Source organism: Mustela lutreola, chromosome 11, assembly GCF_030435805.1.
Source record: "Mustela lutreola isolate mMusLut2 chromosome 11, mMusLut2.pri, whole genome shotgun sequence".
NCBI lineage: Eukaryota > Metazoa > Chordata > Mammalia > Carnivora > Mustelidae > Mustela > Mustela lutreola.
The window spans coordinates 67,484,234-67,501,646 of NC_081300.1; the positions used below are offsets into that span (position 1 = coordinate 67,484,234).

General features: G+C 43.9%; 1 gene segment (V, D, J or C); it reads right to left on the reverse strand.

Annotated features, from left to right (window-relative positions):
• Window positions 1-974: 974 nt before the first annotated feature.
• On the reverse strand, window positions 975-3,360 carry LOC131810987 (probable non-functional immunoglobulin lambda variable 1-50). The segment is given in 3 exon segments: window positions 975-1,123; window positions 2,798-3,121; window positions 3,232-3,360. Coding segments are annotated over 3 exon segments (597 nt in total).
• Between the last annotated feature and the right edge of the window lie 14,053 nt (window positions 3,361-17,413).

Consider the following 17,413-nt stretch of genomic DNA (forward strand, 5'->3'; position numbering starts at 1 on the left):
TTAGATAGTAAGATGTGTGTCGGTTCATGAAAGAGTTGAAGATCTGGAAAACAAGCAGAAACACAAAATTTAAAGCTTGGGAATGGTGGACCATGACCTTGAGTGTCAGTAAGCAATGTCCACCCCTGATGCTAGTGTCTAACTGGGCTGACCAGTCTCTGGGGCAGGTTTGGGCACGTAGGAGGGGCAGGAGCCTGGGACAGAAACCCGGGCACTGTCTCCATATACAGAGTGGGTGACAGGAGTTCTGGAAGCAGAGTTTCTCAGTCCAGGCTGGATCCCATATTTAATCCCTTCATCATTCTTGCAACATGTGTGTTAGAGATGTCCTACCTTCTGCTCAGGCTCCCACGTGGTGAGTTGGGTGAAAGAATAAGACAGGACTAACCCCGCTTTGTCTTTCCCACATAAATGTTCCTGGGAGGGCTGAAGACAATGAAGATGAGTTTGGTGGTGATGTTTGCAGACCTTCATTTAGGAGCATGAGTGTGAATGTCCAAGGTCAGGCTGAAGTGCCTGGGACAGTGGGCATCATGAAGAAATGGGAACAAAGAAGAACCCAAACTTCTCACCCCACCTGCACATCCGCAGGAACTTCAGTCATGGGGAGGCAGAGCTACAGGCTCTCTCTCATCCCCTTCTGTCCCCAGTGGGAGGAGCACTGAATTCTGGTCACTAGTCTGCACCCCTACTTCTTCTTTTTAGTGTCTGTCATGGGGAGAGGACTCTGAGGACCCACATGATATCTAGGGGCCCTATAGTGAAAGCAGATGGCCCTGGGCCCAGACTCAGGAAGGAGCTGTTTCCACAGCTGCCATCACATGATGGGCCCAGGGACAGGATCACAGTGCCCCTGCTGCCTCGACCATGGTCCCCGCTGATGGACATAAGGGAACAGGAGCCCAGAGCAGAGTTTCCTACCCTTGCCTCCAATGTGTGGTTCCCCTGACAGTCTCCACAGAAGACAGGTACACTCAGCCTTCCTTGGGCTGCAGTTTCATGGCCTCACTTGACTCAGAATCCCCTGCTAAATCTCCTCCCTGAGGACTGTCTTCAACTGCCTCCATGGCTCCATGCTTCTCCATTATTAGAGTGACGCAGGGTGTCAACACTATCCCCAGGGCTGAGAGCAGAAAGACAAAAGCATCAGTGAACTTTCACCCAAGGACTACACTGTGGGTCCCTACAGGTTTGGTCTCTCTCTGTCTCTCTGTGTCTTGATCTCTATCTCTCACCCCAGGTCATCCCTCTGTCACCTGAGTCTCTGTCCACACTCCTGGTGGGAAGGGCACAGGTTTGCTTTGTCTACCCATGACCTCTGTGGCCCCAGTTGTGTTGTATAATTTCCAGGTTTTGTAAATAGTACACCTTCATTTTTCAAAGTTTTCTGTGTTATAGCAGAAGGGTGTCTTGCAGTCATAATAAGGACCACAAGGGTGAGTCCAACCACAGCACTGGTTATGAAGAGGTTGAAACCTGCACAAAGCATGAACTTTTGTTCCTGAAAGGGAGAACACTGGCTCCCACCATTTGTGATTATTGACTTATTTGTTCAATTCCAGGCACAGCTCAGAAATATCACATTACTGACTACTCACCCCATGGGACACAACTCTGCCAATGGGAATAAGGGGCTCATGTGCAGTTTCTTTTCCCCTTTCATAAAACACCTTTCAAATCACTCAGGTCCACACCTTGCTTTCCTCCCTCTTCAGTGAGGCAGGTTCATACCTTTGTAGAGCAGAGGACAGGATGAAGTCGCACTGTGCCCTCTGTCATGGACCCCAGACTCCTAAATGAGTTTCCATGCACGCACTATGATGCTTTCGCTATGCTGTAGTTTACTGGGCTGTGACAACCCAGTCACACAGTGCGGCCACCATCACAGTGCCCTGCACAAGAGTGAAACCACCACAAATACAGTAGCTGCTTCACACATGCACCCTCCTCCTCCATCCTCACCTCCCATCAATCCCTGGCTTCTTTACTGCCTCTGGATTCCTGCCTTATCCAAAATGTGATACAACCACAATTATACATAATGCAGCCTTTTAGAGGTTCTTCTTTCCTAAGAAATGGGCATTTAAAATTCATGTATATTTTCAGAATCAAGAGCTCATTTCCTTTACATTTTGACTGATATCCCCATCATATTAAAGGACACCTTTGTTACCTCAAGTCTTGGTCATTTTGTGAAAAGCTAGTATGAAAATAAGTGTGCAGATTTTTGACTGCCTTGAGGTGAGATTATGAATAGTTTCCATAAGCATTCACATGAGGGCTTATCCTTAGAAAGTGTGTATGTGTGTTTCCCCCTTTGGCTTTTATAATTTTATGTTTGAAATTTTTCATGTATTCCATTCAAACATCAAATACTAACCAGAACTGGTCATTTGGTTAAAGCTAAACCAATAATGATTCCAGCTGCACAGAGAGCTACAGCAGGAACAGTGCCGAGGGACCATGCTGGCTTCATGACCTGAAAGGATTTCATTTACTGAAAAATCAGAAGATGATAAATGAACGTACACTAGCTTAGAAGTAAATTGTTCCAACTCATAAGGAAAAACTTTCTATTTCCTTTGAGGCCTTTTGTCTAAATTGAGCTCCTCTGATCAACTGTGAGGGCAGAAAGGAGAAACGCAGCCACCATTCCCAGGGGGTGCCCCAGGATCAACCTGGGCCAGGGTGTCAAAGAAAGAATAAGGAGAATCACAGGCAGAGACTAATCAGGCAGCCTCTGGGGTGCTCATTCACTTTGCAAATAGGTAAGTAGGTTTTTGTCTCACTTCCCCACAGGACTGTGACACTGTGTGAGCTCTGAGACTATTGTCCCATGTTGCACAGTAATACTCGGCCTCATCCTCAGGTTGGAGCCCAGTGATGGTCAGGGTAGCATCGCTGCCAGATTTGGAGCCAGAGAATCTATCTGGAACCCCTGAAGGTCGATAGGTATTAGCATAGATAATGGTTCTGGGGGCTGTTCCTGGGAGCTGTTGTTGCCAGGTTACACCATAATCTCCAATATTGTTGCTGCTTCCAGTGCAGGAGATGGTGACCCTCTGGCCCAGGGTCCCAGACACAGAGGGTGGCTGAGTCAGCACAGACTGGGACCAGGACCCTGCAAGGGGGAGAGACACAGAGGGTGATGTTGTGGTCTGCAGACAAGAGGAGAAAAAGTACCTCACAAGTCCTCCTAGGGACCCTTCCCCTATACCCACATCCAGTCACCTGTGCAGTGAATGAGGAGTGTGAGGAGGAGAGGGGACCAGGCCATGGTGGAGGTCATCACCGATCCTGCCTTCTGTGGCCCCACAGCTGAGCAGAGCCTCCTCAGTTCTCTCTCCCTCTTCATCCTGTGAGAGGGGGTGGGACCATTTATGTAAATAAGACTCCCAGCTCTCTGAACCCTCACTGGTCCTGGGTCAAGTCCATCTGCCTGAAGATGTCATGGGTGTGGTCAGAGGAAGGTCTGTGTGGGGCCAGGGCTGGGAATATTCCAGCTGGGAACCCAGACACATTCAGGGCCAGGTGGCAGGTCCCACATCTGATCACCTCTGAGCCCTGATAAATGGGACACAAACACCCTCTGGTGTCCAGACTCAGACATATCCTTGTGTGATATGTTGACCAGACCTCATCAGAAAGTGGCATTCCCACTACACTGACCACTGTCTATGCATTAAAGCCAGGCCAGGCCTCCCCTTATGTTTCCTCCCATCATAGTAGGACATACTTTATGCTGGACTCAGAACCTCAGAGTGAGTCTATCCATAGCTCTCATGGATCAGAACTCAAACGGTGTCTCCGCACAAACTCCCCTTAGATCAGGGCGGAGTTCAGTGCAATAACAGGTCCCCATGGACACTTGGCTCCTTGTTTATGTGACTTCTCTGTGGTTTCCAGCACAAGCACTGAGGAGATGGAGAACATTTGTCTCTAGGTTGTTTGTAGAAACCTTGACATGCATTCCGAGAGGTGATGCTCATTGAACATCTTTGTCATCTGTCACCGTTTCTACCTGCTCCTAACAACAGTTCTACAGACACTCTGGGCAGTGTTTCCCTCCTAGTATCAGAACTCCCAGTACAGACACAAGTCCACAGAAGCCCTGAAACATGAGTATGTTTGGCACTGACCACAGAGTACAAGGGACAGACCTGTAGGAGGTCCTATAAGGGAAGGAGTGACACTGCTGATGTGACAGTGATGCAGTGACACATTTTATTTATTAGTAACCATTTGGCCAACTGTGCACCTGAAATGGATGCAGGTTAGTTTATCTAAATTTAACTCAGTCAGATTGATTTAAATTCAGGGGCAATGCCAATGATATGGTGCAAGTACAATGACTTGTGTACTTTTGTCAGATCTTTATTTGTCACAGAGAGAAAATGGATGGGATTTATGGTTAAAAGCACAGATGAGGAAAAAGGGGGAAATAATTTTCTTCTGTTTTCAGTTGAGTAGGAGCCTATAAATTTGTTCCTAAAATCTGGTCCTGCAGGAAAAAAGCTGACATGGTGCCCAGTGAACCCCAAGAAGAAGCTGTTTCTATAAACTTCAGAGCCATCTCAGAGACAGAATTACCAAACAGACAGAGCCTCCAGGAAGTAAAAATTTGGACAAAGCACAGGGAGTACAGCTATGCCCATCCCTGTGTCCAGGGGTGGGCATAGCTGTACTCCCTGTGCTTTGTGTTTAGCATGTTTGGGACAGAGCAATTGCTCACTAAGCCACTCATGACTAGATGAAGGAAGTTCTATTACCAAGACCAACTAGACTGGAAGTTTTTGTCCAATTTCCCATATCTGAATGGAGGAGATTTGGAGTTAAGAGGAACCATGTCCCTGATATTACAACCCTGTGGACCTAGGTCAGAACAGAGGATTCCCCCAGCAGAAGTCCAGCTTCTCTGGAGGTGTCAGGGGTTGACTGAGGATATGAGAGTCCAGCCTTGAGAAAACAGGGGGTTGTGTCCCACATCTCATGGGCTCTGAACTCCATGGGTGCAGCACTGAGTCAGGGGCCCTATGTTCTCTATAGGGAAGGATTCATTTAGTCAGTGAAGACCAATTTGAAAGCAAACCTTTTCATTATTTTCTATATCATAAGTCTAGGTACTCTTGAGTGACAGAAGCAAAATGTAGAATATGAAGGATTTCATGCAGGGCAATTTTCTGGTTATCTTTCTCCCTAGAGATGGACCCTGGAAACTGGAATCTATAGCATGATCATTTCCAGTTTCCCCTGAAATCTTGACATGGAGATGTAGTTCAGATTGAAGAGCCAGACAGAGAGACTGAAGCCTGAGAGATGCAAGAGCAGAGAGGAGAAGAGGAGGAGGATCTGTGTGTGTGTGGGGGGGGGGGGGGGGGGTTGTCAAAGAGAGTCTAGGATCTTTTCCAAGTTCATGTGTAGCTGGTTCAGAAGGAGGATACTGGGTCTGTGACCAGGGTTATTGTCAGTATATCAGCTGTGGATACATTATCAGTGACACTAGGTCATACTATATGGAATAAGATGGTGAAATTGATTGTGGATTAATGTTTTTGTATTGTGCGTGTTCAGTTGTAAACACAATACTTATTCCTGTTCATCTTCCCCAGATTGAGTGACAATGTGTAGTTGGGCTCTGCTACAGTAACGGTTTGTGTCTTCCTGGGATCTCCCCATTTGTCTACTCTACATGCCTTATATGACACTCTCTTTCCCTGTTGAATGATAGATCATTATGTAGAAGAAACAATCTTGCATGTCTCTTCAGGCAAGCTTATTTACTGAAAAGAGTATGGCAAACAAGATTATTAGATCCAGAGGTTTTTGACCAGTTTCCTCATTATGTGAGACACTGTGAGTAATGAAAGCTGCTTCCTCTGTCAAGAATTGTATGACAGTAATCCTCAGCCTCATCCCCAGGCTGCAGCCCAGAGATGAGCAGAAACCCTGAATTGACCAAGGCATCTTTGGAGCCAGAGATGTGGCTGGAGATCCCAGAGAAATGCTGAGTCTGAGTATCACCTCAGCAGATGCTCGGGAGGCTTCCTGGCTGCTGCTGAAACCAGGTTAAGGCAGAGGTCCCCACACTGCTCACGATGAAGGCGAATCTCGCTGATGATCCCAGGGATGCAGAGAAAGAAAAGGCGGCTGAGTCAGCATAGACTAGGACATGGAACCTGCTAACAAATTTAAGGGTGATTCATCAGGCATCAGATTAAATTTATCTAGACTTCTAAGCCAGAGTGGCTGACATAGGCTGATAGGTTGGTCTGTGTCCCAGAAGTGAACCCATACTTCTGCAGTGACAGGGCAAAGGGCTAAAACTCCAGGCCATGATGTCACAGGCTCCTGTCCCCACAATGGGATGAGCTATCCCCGGTCTCCTTTCCTCCTCCATCCTCTGTCACAGGAGGGGCTGTCCATGAACATGGGGTCCATCCAATGACTGCCCAGCTCCTCCTTGAGCCCTGGTGGTGGAGCTCAGCTCATACCACACACTGAGAATGATAGTAGTTGGCTTTAGCCTTGGGGAGAGGGCTGAGATCACACACAGGTCTCTACTCAGGGGACTCAGCAAGGCCAGAGATGTTACAGCCACTGAGTCCCCATCAGGGAGCACAGGGCCCAGCCTCCAAGCAGTTTCCCTTGGTTGAATGGTCCTCACTGAGCAGCTGTGTAAGGACCACAGAACAGGTCATCAGTGCCCCCTTTTGGTCCCTGGGCAAACAAATCATAGTTCAAAGGCCTGAGAGTGAAGCTGGATTGCTTCCTGTCAGTGTGGGGGCAGAGGAAGGAGCATGTACACAGCTGACAGGTCCCCATCCAGGCCCAGTGTCACGTGGCCTGAGTGGTGAGGGGCATGTCTGCAATGGTAACTATTTACTGGGCCCCTGCCTGGTTTTGGCTGCAGTGGTTGTCAGTGGAAGCCAGTCTGAGCCTGACAGCTTCTCCCTCTGCCTCATGGACCTTCCAGTGAAGAAGAATCAAGAGTGGGGGAGGCAAATATGGACCTCCCTACCTCACCTTCACCACTGGATGCAGAAAGACCAGAGACTGTACTGCTACACCCATGGATCAGGGTATGGAGCCTGATGGGATCCCAGGAAAAGGGAACCTGAGACAAAAGGACAGAAGAGAGAGCAAGAACATAACTCAAAGGTCCCTTGGGTTTAGATGAAGAGTCCACTTGGTGTGTATAAACAGAGGGAGAAAGAGATGAATAACATGACTCAGGGGAAGAGGAATCTTAGCAACAAGGGCATGAGCATTCAGAAAAAGGAGACTCAGGCAGAGAAGGGCCTGAAGAGCCCAGCAAGGTGGGCTTTGTTTGGTCAGGTCAATGGGCTTGCTTACTGGATCAGCATGATGTGTGGAGGCTCTGGAAAGGAAGACAGGCCAGAGCTATGCAGCAAAGTGGGAGCAGGGAAAGCTAGGTGCATGAGGATGGAGGGAAAATAGTTTCCCTTTGGAGGATCAGATGGGAAGTCCAACATGGGGCATTCTAATGTCTAGATGGCCTCCTTTAATGTTTCATATGAAATCATGCTGATGATTTTTCTCACAGGAGAAGATAAATCCACAGTTCATTTTTTTTCAAATTTTATTTTTTAATTTATTTATAAACTTTTATTATTTTCATTTACTTTACTTTTCATTAGTTTCAGAGAGAGAGTTTCGTGATTCATCACTTACATCCAACACCCCTTGGTCCTTCCATCAAATGAAAAGCTCATAATTTGCTACCTTTTAGAACATGAAAGAGCTCATCTTCAACACAGAAATTATCTTTTTTTTTTAAATATCTTGGTGGAATCTAATTACTATATTTAAAAAAATATTATTTAAAATACGTTCCATTTTTCAGGCTCCATCAGTAAAATAAGAGTCAAATTTTGTGACCCATGTTGATACTCTATTTATAAGAGAGTCATGAGTGCAATATTTTGAAAATTACAATCAGTCACATTTGGAGGATATTGACTGAAATATCCCAGGGATCTTTCTACCCAGTCTACCCAGTCTTGTCACACTGTTTTGTCTGGGTCTGAAGTATTTAACCTCAGAATGACTTTTCTTAGGTCCTGGAGTGATTCCTAGGAAGTAAACTTTTTACTGAAATCCACCCCACACGTGCTTATAGTGGCAATGGACAGGAGGTGATTGTTTGGGATCATGATCTGAGTGGTGGGAAGGTTTGAAAATATAAGGAAGAGACTAGAACTTGGAAAAAGAAATGTCACAAGACATGAAGATATAAAATAACATTAATAGAAAGGGAGCATTCTGTAAAGACACCAACAAGGAGAGCCCAAGGTGGGGGAAAAACCGGGAGAGTTCAATTGTAACTCTTAATAGTTGGCCTGTGTCCCAGAGGGGCAAAGTCATGGTGGAATCAGTGTCAGACAGACTGTGATTTCAATCCCTGTTAGCAGGACTCTATGAGTGTGGGACACTCAGCAAGGACACAGAGGTGACTGAGGGAGCCTGGGAGCAGGCAGAGGCTTGTATGAAGTGTGAACAAAAGAAGTGGCTCCTGTGATTATACTGGAGTCTGGTACTCACCTGACAGAGGGACTGGTGGAGGAGAGGAGCCAGATGTGGTGTGTTTGGAAGTGGCCACACTGAAGTTTCTAGGAACTCCTTGACGTTATTACTACGTCTGGGAATAGGAGGCCATCCTGTGAGCAACATTTTTTCTACTTTCTGCCTCTCGTGAGACCACCTAAATTTCAGATCACCACACTGCGCTGTGAACATAGGGACACACCCTGTATTTCCTGCACAGGAAGTGAGGGTGTCTTGGCCTGAAATTGGATGGGTACAGGAACAAAATACTGCTCAGGGGGACAATGTGTAGTTTTATGGGATGGGAACTGCCAGGCCTGTGTCCTGTATCCCAGATACCACAGTCCATAGTCTGTATCCTAACATGAATTTCTAAGAGGGTGAATAAAATATAATAAAAATTTTTTAAAAATAAAATTAATTTGTCTGGAAAAAAAAAAAGAAAGGTGAAGGGAAGAGAAAGCAGATGGTGAGAAGCTATTTGGTGAACCTTCCATCATTTTCTTCTCTTTGGACCCCATGTCTCTCAGCTACATGGTTAGTCAATGAAACACGTCCTCTGTTTCCCAAACCAATCAGACAATCTCCTTCCTGGTCACCATGTTGTCAGGAAATATGGTGGAATGATCTGGTCCAGTCATCCTGAAAGCTAGGGTTCTTGATTTGTTGGCCAGGGAGGGCCAGTTTCTCTCATCCAGAAGCTTTGTTCTGTGGTTGTTACCTGGGACTGCAGAGACATTTCAGCCCATGTGGGAAGTCAGTTTGAGACACAGTGTATTTTGCTTGTGAGTCCTCTCTCTTCCCCTAGGTAATGTCAGCTTTCTGAGCATAGGGACACACCCTGTATTTCCTGCACTGTGAGCTGAGCTCCTAGACCCAAGTCTGGAATGCAGTGAGGGATCTGGACATTTGGGTATCCTGAGGCAGGCACAGGTGGACTCTGGTCCTGGTGTCTGTCCTCACCCCTTGATATGGACTGAACTGTGTCTTCTCAAAATCCAATATGGAAACCCTAACTCACACTGTCATGTTTGGAGGCAAGGCACTGAAGGATGTAATTATGGGTAAATGAGGTCATAAAGTTGCTGTCCTAATAATTAGGGCTGGTGTCTTTATAAAAAGAAGTAGAGACTTTATATTTGAGCACACAGAGGAAAGGCTATGTGAGGACCCAAAGGTGCTTGACCATCTGCAAACCAAAGAGAGGACCTAAAACAACAACAACAACAACAACAAAACAAACAAATAAACAAACAAACAAAAACTGATAACACTCCAGAACTGTGAGAAGATAATGATATATTGATTTAGCCATCTAGGCTGTGGTATTACACTATGGGAGTCTTCACTCATTAGCACAATCTTTATGGACGGATGTGCCTGCAGAGCCCGGAAACCAGAACGAAAACAATATAAGATATGAGAGTGGTGTTGGGTTGTCCAGTTAGTTGAGTGCCCAGCATTTAATTTTATCTCAGATCATAATCTCAGGGTCATGAGAGTCTGCTTGGTATTGTCTCTCTCCCTCTGTCCCTCACCTCCCATTCCTGCTTTCTCTAAACAAACAAACAAATATATGATCTATCTTTAAAAAAAAATTTTATGGAGAGGGGAGATTTGGTGACTCTGCTCACTTTATCCAAAGCCTATATCACATAAGGAGTCAGAGCACAAGGCTTGGACCCACCAACAGGGTTGCAGAAAGGTTTGAATCACTGAGTATGGGACTGCATAAATCTGAGTATAAACAGAGAATTCTCCTGCACTCACCAAATGTATGGAGTTGGGGTATACTCAAAGAAGCCCAAATACAAACTAATTTTTTTTTCATTTCCTTAGTTGATCATAGGAGGAAACACTGACAAAAAATGGAGAAAGAATCAACCTAACATTGTCTGCATATAGAGATGAAATTGGCTGTTGTGCTCATGAAGCGTGAATCTCATTTCTACCCATGCCTGAGGCACAAGAAGGGTACTAGGACATTTTCATTGTGCTGGTTCATGGTGTTCAGCTTCATCCTTCAGATGCAATCAAGAGTGACATGGAGACAATAAAGAGAACCAATATCCCAAGAGTATATGTTTGTTGCTAGGGGTCCAGAGTTTTGAGGACATATCTCAAGTGCCGATGAGTCAAAATTATACCTTTCAGCCACATTGTGTTTGCTTCTTCCAGGACAGTAGATAATGACTTTCTGTCCTGGGATCGCAGTCCCTGAGGAAGGCCAGGTCAGCAGGGAGAGGTGCTGTAGGCCCAGGGCAGGGTCCACACAGTGGAGGGAGTGAAGCACAGCTGGGGAGGGATGCCTCCATGAGCATGAGCATCAGGATCCCTTACCTGTGTTGTGTTAGGGACAGTGAGGTGGAGGGGAATCCAAAATGTGGTGTACACAATCCAAACTCTTGTTCCTTAGGTCCCACGGCTAAGGCACAGTTGTCTCAGTCTATTTCTCTGCTCCATATCTATATCATAAGCTCCAACTTTCTGGCCCCTTCCTGGGTACTTTTCTCTGGAATAATCTATGGTAAGTGCTGATGAACAGGGGAATCTGAATCCTGAGTCCAACAGAAGCCGTAAGAATCTGAGTCTCAAGGAAGCCTATGTCAGGGAACACAGGATTTCACCAATAAGCATACTTCCCACTGCATACACACCCACAAGTCCAGGCAAATGACACCCCATATGTTGTAGGGATACAAACTCGTGCTTTTTGAACATAGTCCAAGGCATTTGTTGGAGGTGATCTATTCTATGATCAGTTTCTTCAGACTGTCTTCTCAGGAATTATATGGGTGCAGGTTTCATTTGGAACATTTGGAAGTCAAGTCAGAGCTTCTGAATCAGATCATGCCTTCCTCAGTAAAGTGCCTTTTTAAAAAAGATTTTGTTTACTTGCCAGACAGAGATCCCAAGTAGGCAGAGAGGTAGGCAGAGAGAGGGGGGGGGGAGCAGGTTCCCTGCTGAGCAGAGAGCCTGATGTGGGGCTGGATCCCTGGACTCTGGGATCATGACCTCAGCCAATGGCAGAGGCTTTAACCCACTGAGCCACCCAGGCATCCCTGTAAAGTGCCCTTTTGGTTGCAATTCTCCAACAGGTCTCAAGTCACAGGGTCCTTCACCAAGTTGAGATGATGAACAGAACTATCAGCACAGAGGCACATTGTGGGGGTCTGCACAGACTCAGTGCCCCGGGGCTTCCAATCCCAGCCCCTCTGCACCCACACTTTTTGAATCAGCCCTCAAGACAGCGAGTCCACTGCCCATCTATGGCATAGGCAAAAGCAGTGTGCCCATGCCACACCGGGATTCACTTCCTCTGACATCAAAACATTTCCAGAGCTTCCTCCTCCTCAGCCACAGGCAGGCCCTGTGGACGGAGTGCAGGATTCTCACAGGGCTAAAATCCAGTCACAGATTTTTGTAGTGTTTCTATTTTTTTTTTTTTTCTGAATTTCCCGACCATTGCTAGTGCATTTACTAGAAGTTTTTGCAACAAAGGTATCAGTCAGTTCTGGGAGAATTGTTATCTCACCACATTGAATATTTGACCCACAAGAAAGATGTATTTGTAGTTTACTTTTATCTTTAATGTTTCTTATGAATATTTTATTTAGTTTTTAGTCGATAAAATTTTCAAATTCTCTCAGATTTATTCTTATATGTTTCATATTTTTAATACTATTTTAAATAGTGTTACTTCTAATTTTCATATTTGGTGGTTGATCCTAGAATAGAAAATACAATTCCAACCCACAAGTGGGGCCTGAACCCCAACCTCAAATTGAATCACTCCTATCAGAAGCATCTCTGAGTCATTCTGCATTCTCCTGAGGGCATGGCCTGAATTGATTTTTTCATCCTTATTTAAACTCTTCATTAAGAGCCGTTTATCTTTGAGTATGAAATTTATCCAGTGCAACATTAACAGAGTGAGACTACACTAGCAATGGATTTGTCTAAATTTTAACTGAACACAAGCATGTGATACTGTCAGATGAGTGGTCTGAGGAATATCATGTACTGACATATACTGACAGAAGAAATAACAATGGAAGTGACCCCTGACCCAGACTTGGTCAGAGTCACTGCTGTGGGTGGTACACCAGGTACACTAGCACACCTTCCATGTGAACACTCAGTGTGGGACCCAAGAAAGTTGGTCTCTCTGTCTCTCTCTGTGTCTCACATCCCCAGATCCTTATTCTGTCAGCTGAGTCTCTTTCCACATTCCTGGTGGGAGGATTCAGGCTGGCTTTTCCACTGCCTATGGCGTTCCTATATGGCCCCAGGTCTGCTGTGTAATTTCCAGGTCTTGTAAATAATAAATCTTTATTGTTCAAAATTTCTTGATGGTTGCAGCTGAAGTTTGAATTACAACCATATATAAAAACACAAGCATGAATCTGACCATGTCATTGGCTATGGAGAAGGTGAGACCCACACAAACTTGAACTTCCCTTCCTGAAGGGAGACCACAGGCTTTCACCATATCTGACCATTGACCTCACTGTTCAACTGCAGGCACAAACCAGAAACATCACAATTATTGATCACTTATGCCATGGACACAACTGCCTCATGTGGAGTAAGGATCTCATATACAATCAATTTTCTCTTTAGACCTACAGGTTCTCCTCCTTTGCAAAGTCCCTCGGGTCAGGAACTTTCTATTCCACCCTTTCTGTGAGATTGGTTCAAAAATTTGTAGCAGCAGATGGTATAATGTCACACTGCAATCCATCATGGACACCCCATCTCCTAAATGACTTTGTATGCATGCAGTAAGGTACTGTTACTATGACCTAGATTTTAGTGAGCTGTGATTATGAAGCAGTGTAATGTGACCATCATCAGAGAGTCATGTACAAGAGTGACACCACCGTAATACAATTACAGTGCTTTACACATTCACCCTCTTCCTCCTCCTTCCTCTAACTTTTCCTCTAACTTCTTTTTTTTTTTTTAATTTATTTTTTTTTAATTTTTTTATTTTTTATAAACATATATTTTTATCCCCAGGGGTACAGGTCTGTGAATCACCAGGTTTACACACTTCACAGCACTCACCAAATCACATGCCCTCCCCAATGTCCATAATCCCACCCCCTTCTCCCAAACCCCCTCCCCCCGGCAACCCTCCGTTTGTTTTGTGAGATTAAGAGTCACTTATGGTTTGTCTCCCTCCCAATCCCATCTTGTTTCATTTATTCTTCTTCTACCCATTAAGCCTCCATGTTGCATCACCACTTCCTCATATCAGGGAGATCATATGATAGTTGTCTTTCTCTGCTTGACTTATTTCGCTAAGCATGATACGCTCTAGTTCCATCCATGTTGTTGCAAATGGCAAGATTTCATTTCTTTTGATGGCTGCATAGTATTCCATTGTGTATATATACCACATCTTCTTGATCCATTCATCTGTTGATGGACATCTAGGTTCTTTCCATAGTTTGGCTATTGTGGACATTGCTGCTATAAACATTCAGGTGCATGTGCCCCTTTGGATCACTACATTTGTATCTTTAGGGTAAATACCCAATAGTGCAATTGCTGGGTCATAGGGCAGTTCTATTTTCAACATTTTGAGGAACCTCCATGCGGTTTTCCAGAGTGGCTGCAGCAGCTTGCATTCCCACCAACAGTGTAGGAGGGTTCCCCTTTCTCCGCATCCTCGCCAGCATCTGTCATTTCCTGACTTGTTGATTTTAGCCATTCTGACTGGTGTGAGGTGATATCTCATTGTGGTTTTGATTTGTATTTCCCTGATGCCAAGTGATATGGAGCACTTTTTCATGTGTCTGTTGGCCATCTGGATGTCTTCTTTGCAGAAATGTCTGTTCATGTCCTCTGCCCATTTCTTGATTGGATTATTTGTTCTTTGGGTGTTGAGTTTGCTAAGTTCTTTATAGATTCTGGACACTAGTCCTTTATCTGATATGTCATTTGCAAATATCTTCTCCCATTCTGTCAGTTGTCTTTTGATTTTGTTAACTGTTTCCTTTGCTGTGCAAAAGCTTTTGATCTTGATGAAATCCCAGTAGTTCATTTTTTCCCTTGCTTCCCTTGCCTTTTGCGTTGTTCCTAGGAAGATGTTGCTGCGGCAGAGGTCGAAGAGGTTGCTGCCCGTGTTCTCCTCAAGGATTTTGATGGATTCCTTTCGTACATTGAGGTCCTTCATCCATTTTGAGTCTATTTTTGTGTGTGGTGTAAGGAAATGGTCCAATTTCATTTTTCTGCATGTGGCTGTCCAATTTTCCCAGCACCATTTATTGAAAAGGCTGTCTTTTTTCCATTGGACATTCTTTCCTGCTTTGTCGAAGATTAGTTGACCATAGATTTGAGGGTCTATTTCTGGGCTCTCTATTCTGTTCCATTGATCTATGTGTCTGTTTTTGTGCCAGTACCATGCTGTCTTGATGATGACAGCTTTGTAATAGAGCTTGAAGTCCGGAATTGTGATGCCACCAACGTTGGCTTTCTTTTTCAATATCCCTTTGGCTATTCGAGGTCTTTTCTGGTTCCATATAAATTTTAGCATTATTTGTTCCATTTCTTTGAAAAAGATGGATGGTACTTTGATAGGAATTGCATTAAATGTGTAGATTGCTTTAGGTAGCATAGACATTTTCACTATATTTATTCTTCCAATCCAGGAGCATGGAACATTTTTCCATTTCTTTGTGTCTTCCTCAACTTCTTTCATGAGTACTTTATAGTTTTCTGAGTATAGATTCTGTGTCTCTTTGGTTAGGTTTATTCCTAGGTATCTTATGGTTTTGGATGCAATTGTAAATGGGATTGACTCCTTAATATCTCTTTCTTCTGTCTTGTTGTTGGTGTAGAGAAATGCAACTGATTTCTGTGCATTGATTTTATATCCTGACACTTTACTGAATTCCTGTATAAGTTCTAGCAGTTTTGGAGTGGAGTCTTTTGGGTTTTCCACATATAGTATCATATCATCTGCGAAGAGTGATAATTTGACTTCTTCTTTGCCGATTTGGATGCCTTTAATTTCCTTTTGTTGTCTGATTGCTGAGGCTAGGACCTCTAGTACGATGTTGAATAGCAGTGGTGATAATGGACATCCCTGCCGTGTTCCTGACCTTAGCGGAAAAGCTTTCAGTTTTTCTCCATTGAGAATGATATTTGCGGTGGGTTTTTCATAGATGGCTTTGATGATATTGAGGTATGTGCCCTCTATCCCTACACTTTGAAGAGTTTTGATCAGGAAGGGATGTTGTACTTTGTCAAATGCTTTTTCAGCATCTATTGAGAGTATCATATGGTTCTTGTTCTTTCTTTTATTGATGTGTTGTATCACATTGACTGATTTGCGGATGTTGAACCAACCTTGCAGCCCTGGAATAAATCCCACTTGGTCGTGGTGAATAATCTTTTTAATGTACTGTTGAATCCTATTGGCTAGTATTTTGTTGAGTATTTTCGCATCTGTGTTCATCAAGGATATCGGTCTATAGCTCTCTTTTTTGGTGGGATCCTTGTCTGGTTTTGGGATCAAGGTGATGCTGGCCTCATAAAATGAGTTTGGAAGTTTTCCTTCCATTTCTATTTTTTGGAACAGTTTCAGGAGAATAGGAATTAGTTCTTCTTTAAATGTTTGGTAAAATTCCCCCGGGAAGCCGTCTGGCCCTGGGCTTTTGTTTGTTTGGAGATTTTTAATGACTGTTTCAATCTCCTTACTGGTTATGGGTCTGTTCAGGCTTTCTATTTCTTCCTGGTTCAGTTGTGGTAGTTTATATGTTTCTAGGAATGCATCCATTTCTTCCAGATTGTCAAATTTATTGCCATAGTGCTGCTCATAGTATGTTCTTATAATAGTTTGTATTTCTTTGGTGTTAGTTGTGATCTCTCCTCTTTCATTCATGATTTTATTTATTTGGGTCCTTTCTCTTTTCTTTTTGATAAGTCGGGCCAGGGGTTTATCAATTTTATTAATTCTTTCAAAGAACCAGCTCCTAGTTTCGTTGATTTGTTCTATTGTTTTTTTGGTTTCTATTTCATTGATTTCTGCTCTGATCTTTATGATTTCTCTTCTCCTGCTGGGCTTAGGGTTTCTTTCTTGTTCTTTCTCCAGCTCCTTTAGGTGTAGGGTTAGGTTGTGTACCTGAGACCTTTCTTGTTTCTTGAAAAAGGCTTGTACCGCTATATATTTTCCTCTCAGGACTGCCTTTGTTGTGTCCCACAGATTTTGAACCGATGTATTTTCATTATCATTTGTTTCCATGATTTTTTTCAATTCTTCTTTAATTTCCCGGTTGACCCATTCATTCTTTAGAAGGATACTGTTTAGTCTCCATGTATTTGGGTTCTTTCCAAACTTCTTTTTGTGGTTGAGTTCTAGCTTTAGAGCATTGTGGTCTGAAAATATGCAGGGAATGATCCCAATCTTTTGATACCGGTTGAGTCCTGATTTAGGACCGAGGATGTGATCTATTCTGGAGAATGTTCCATGTGCACTAGAGAAGAATGTGTATTCTGTTGCTTTGGGATGAAATGCTCTGAATATATCTGTGATGTCCATCTGGTCCAGTGTGTCGTTTAAGGCCTTTATTTCCTTGCTGATCTTTTGCTTGGATGACCTGTCTATTTCAGTGAGGGGAGTGTTAAAGTCCCCTACTATTATTGTATTATTGTTGATGTGTTTCTTTGATTTTGTTATTAATTGGTTTATATAGTTGGCTGCTCCCACATTGGGGGCGTAGATATTTAAAATTGTTAAATCTTCTTGTTGGACAGACCCTTTGAGTATGATATAGTGTCCTTCCTCATCTCTTATTATAGTCTTTGGCTTAAAATCTAATTGATCTGATATAAGGAT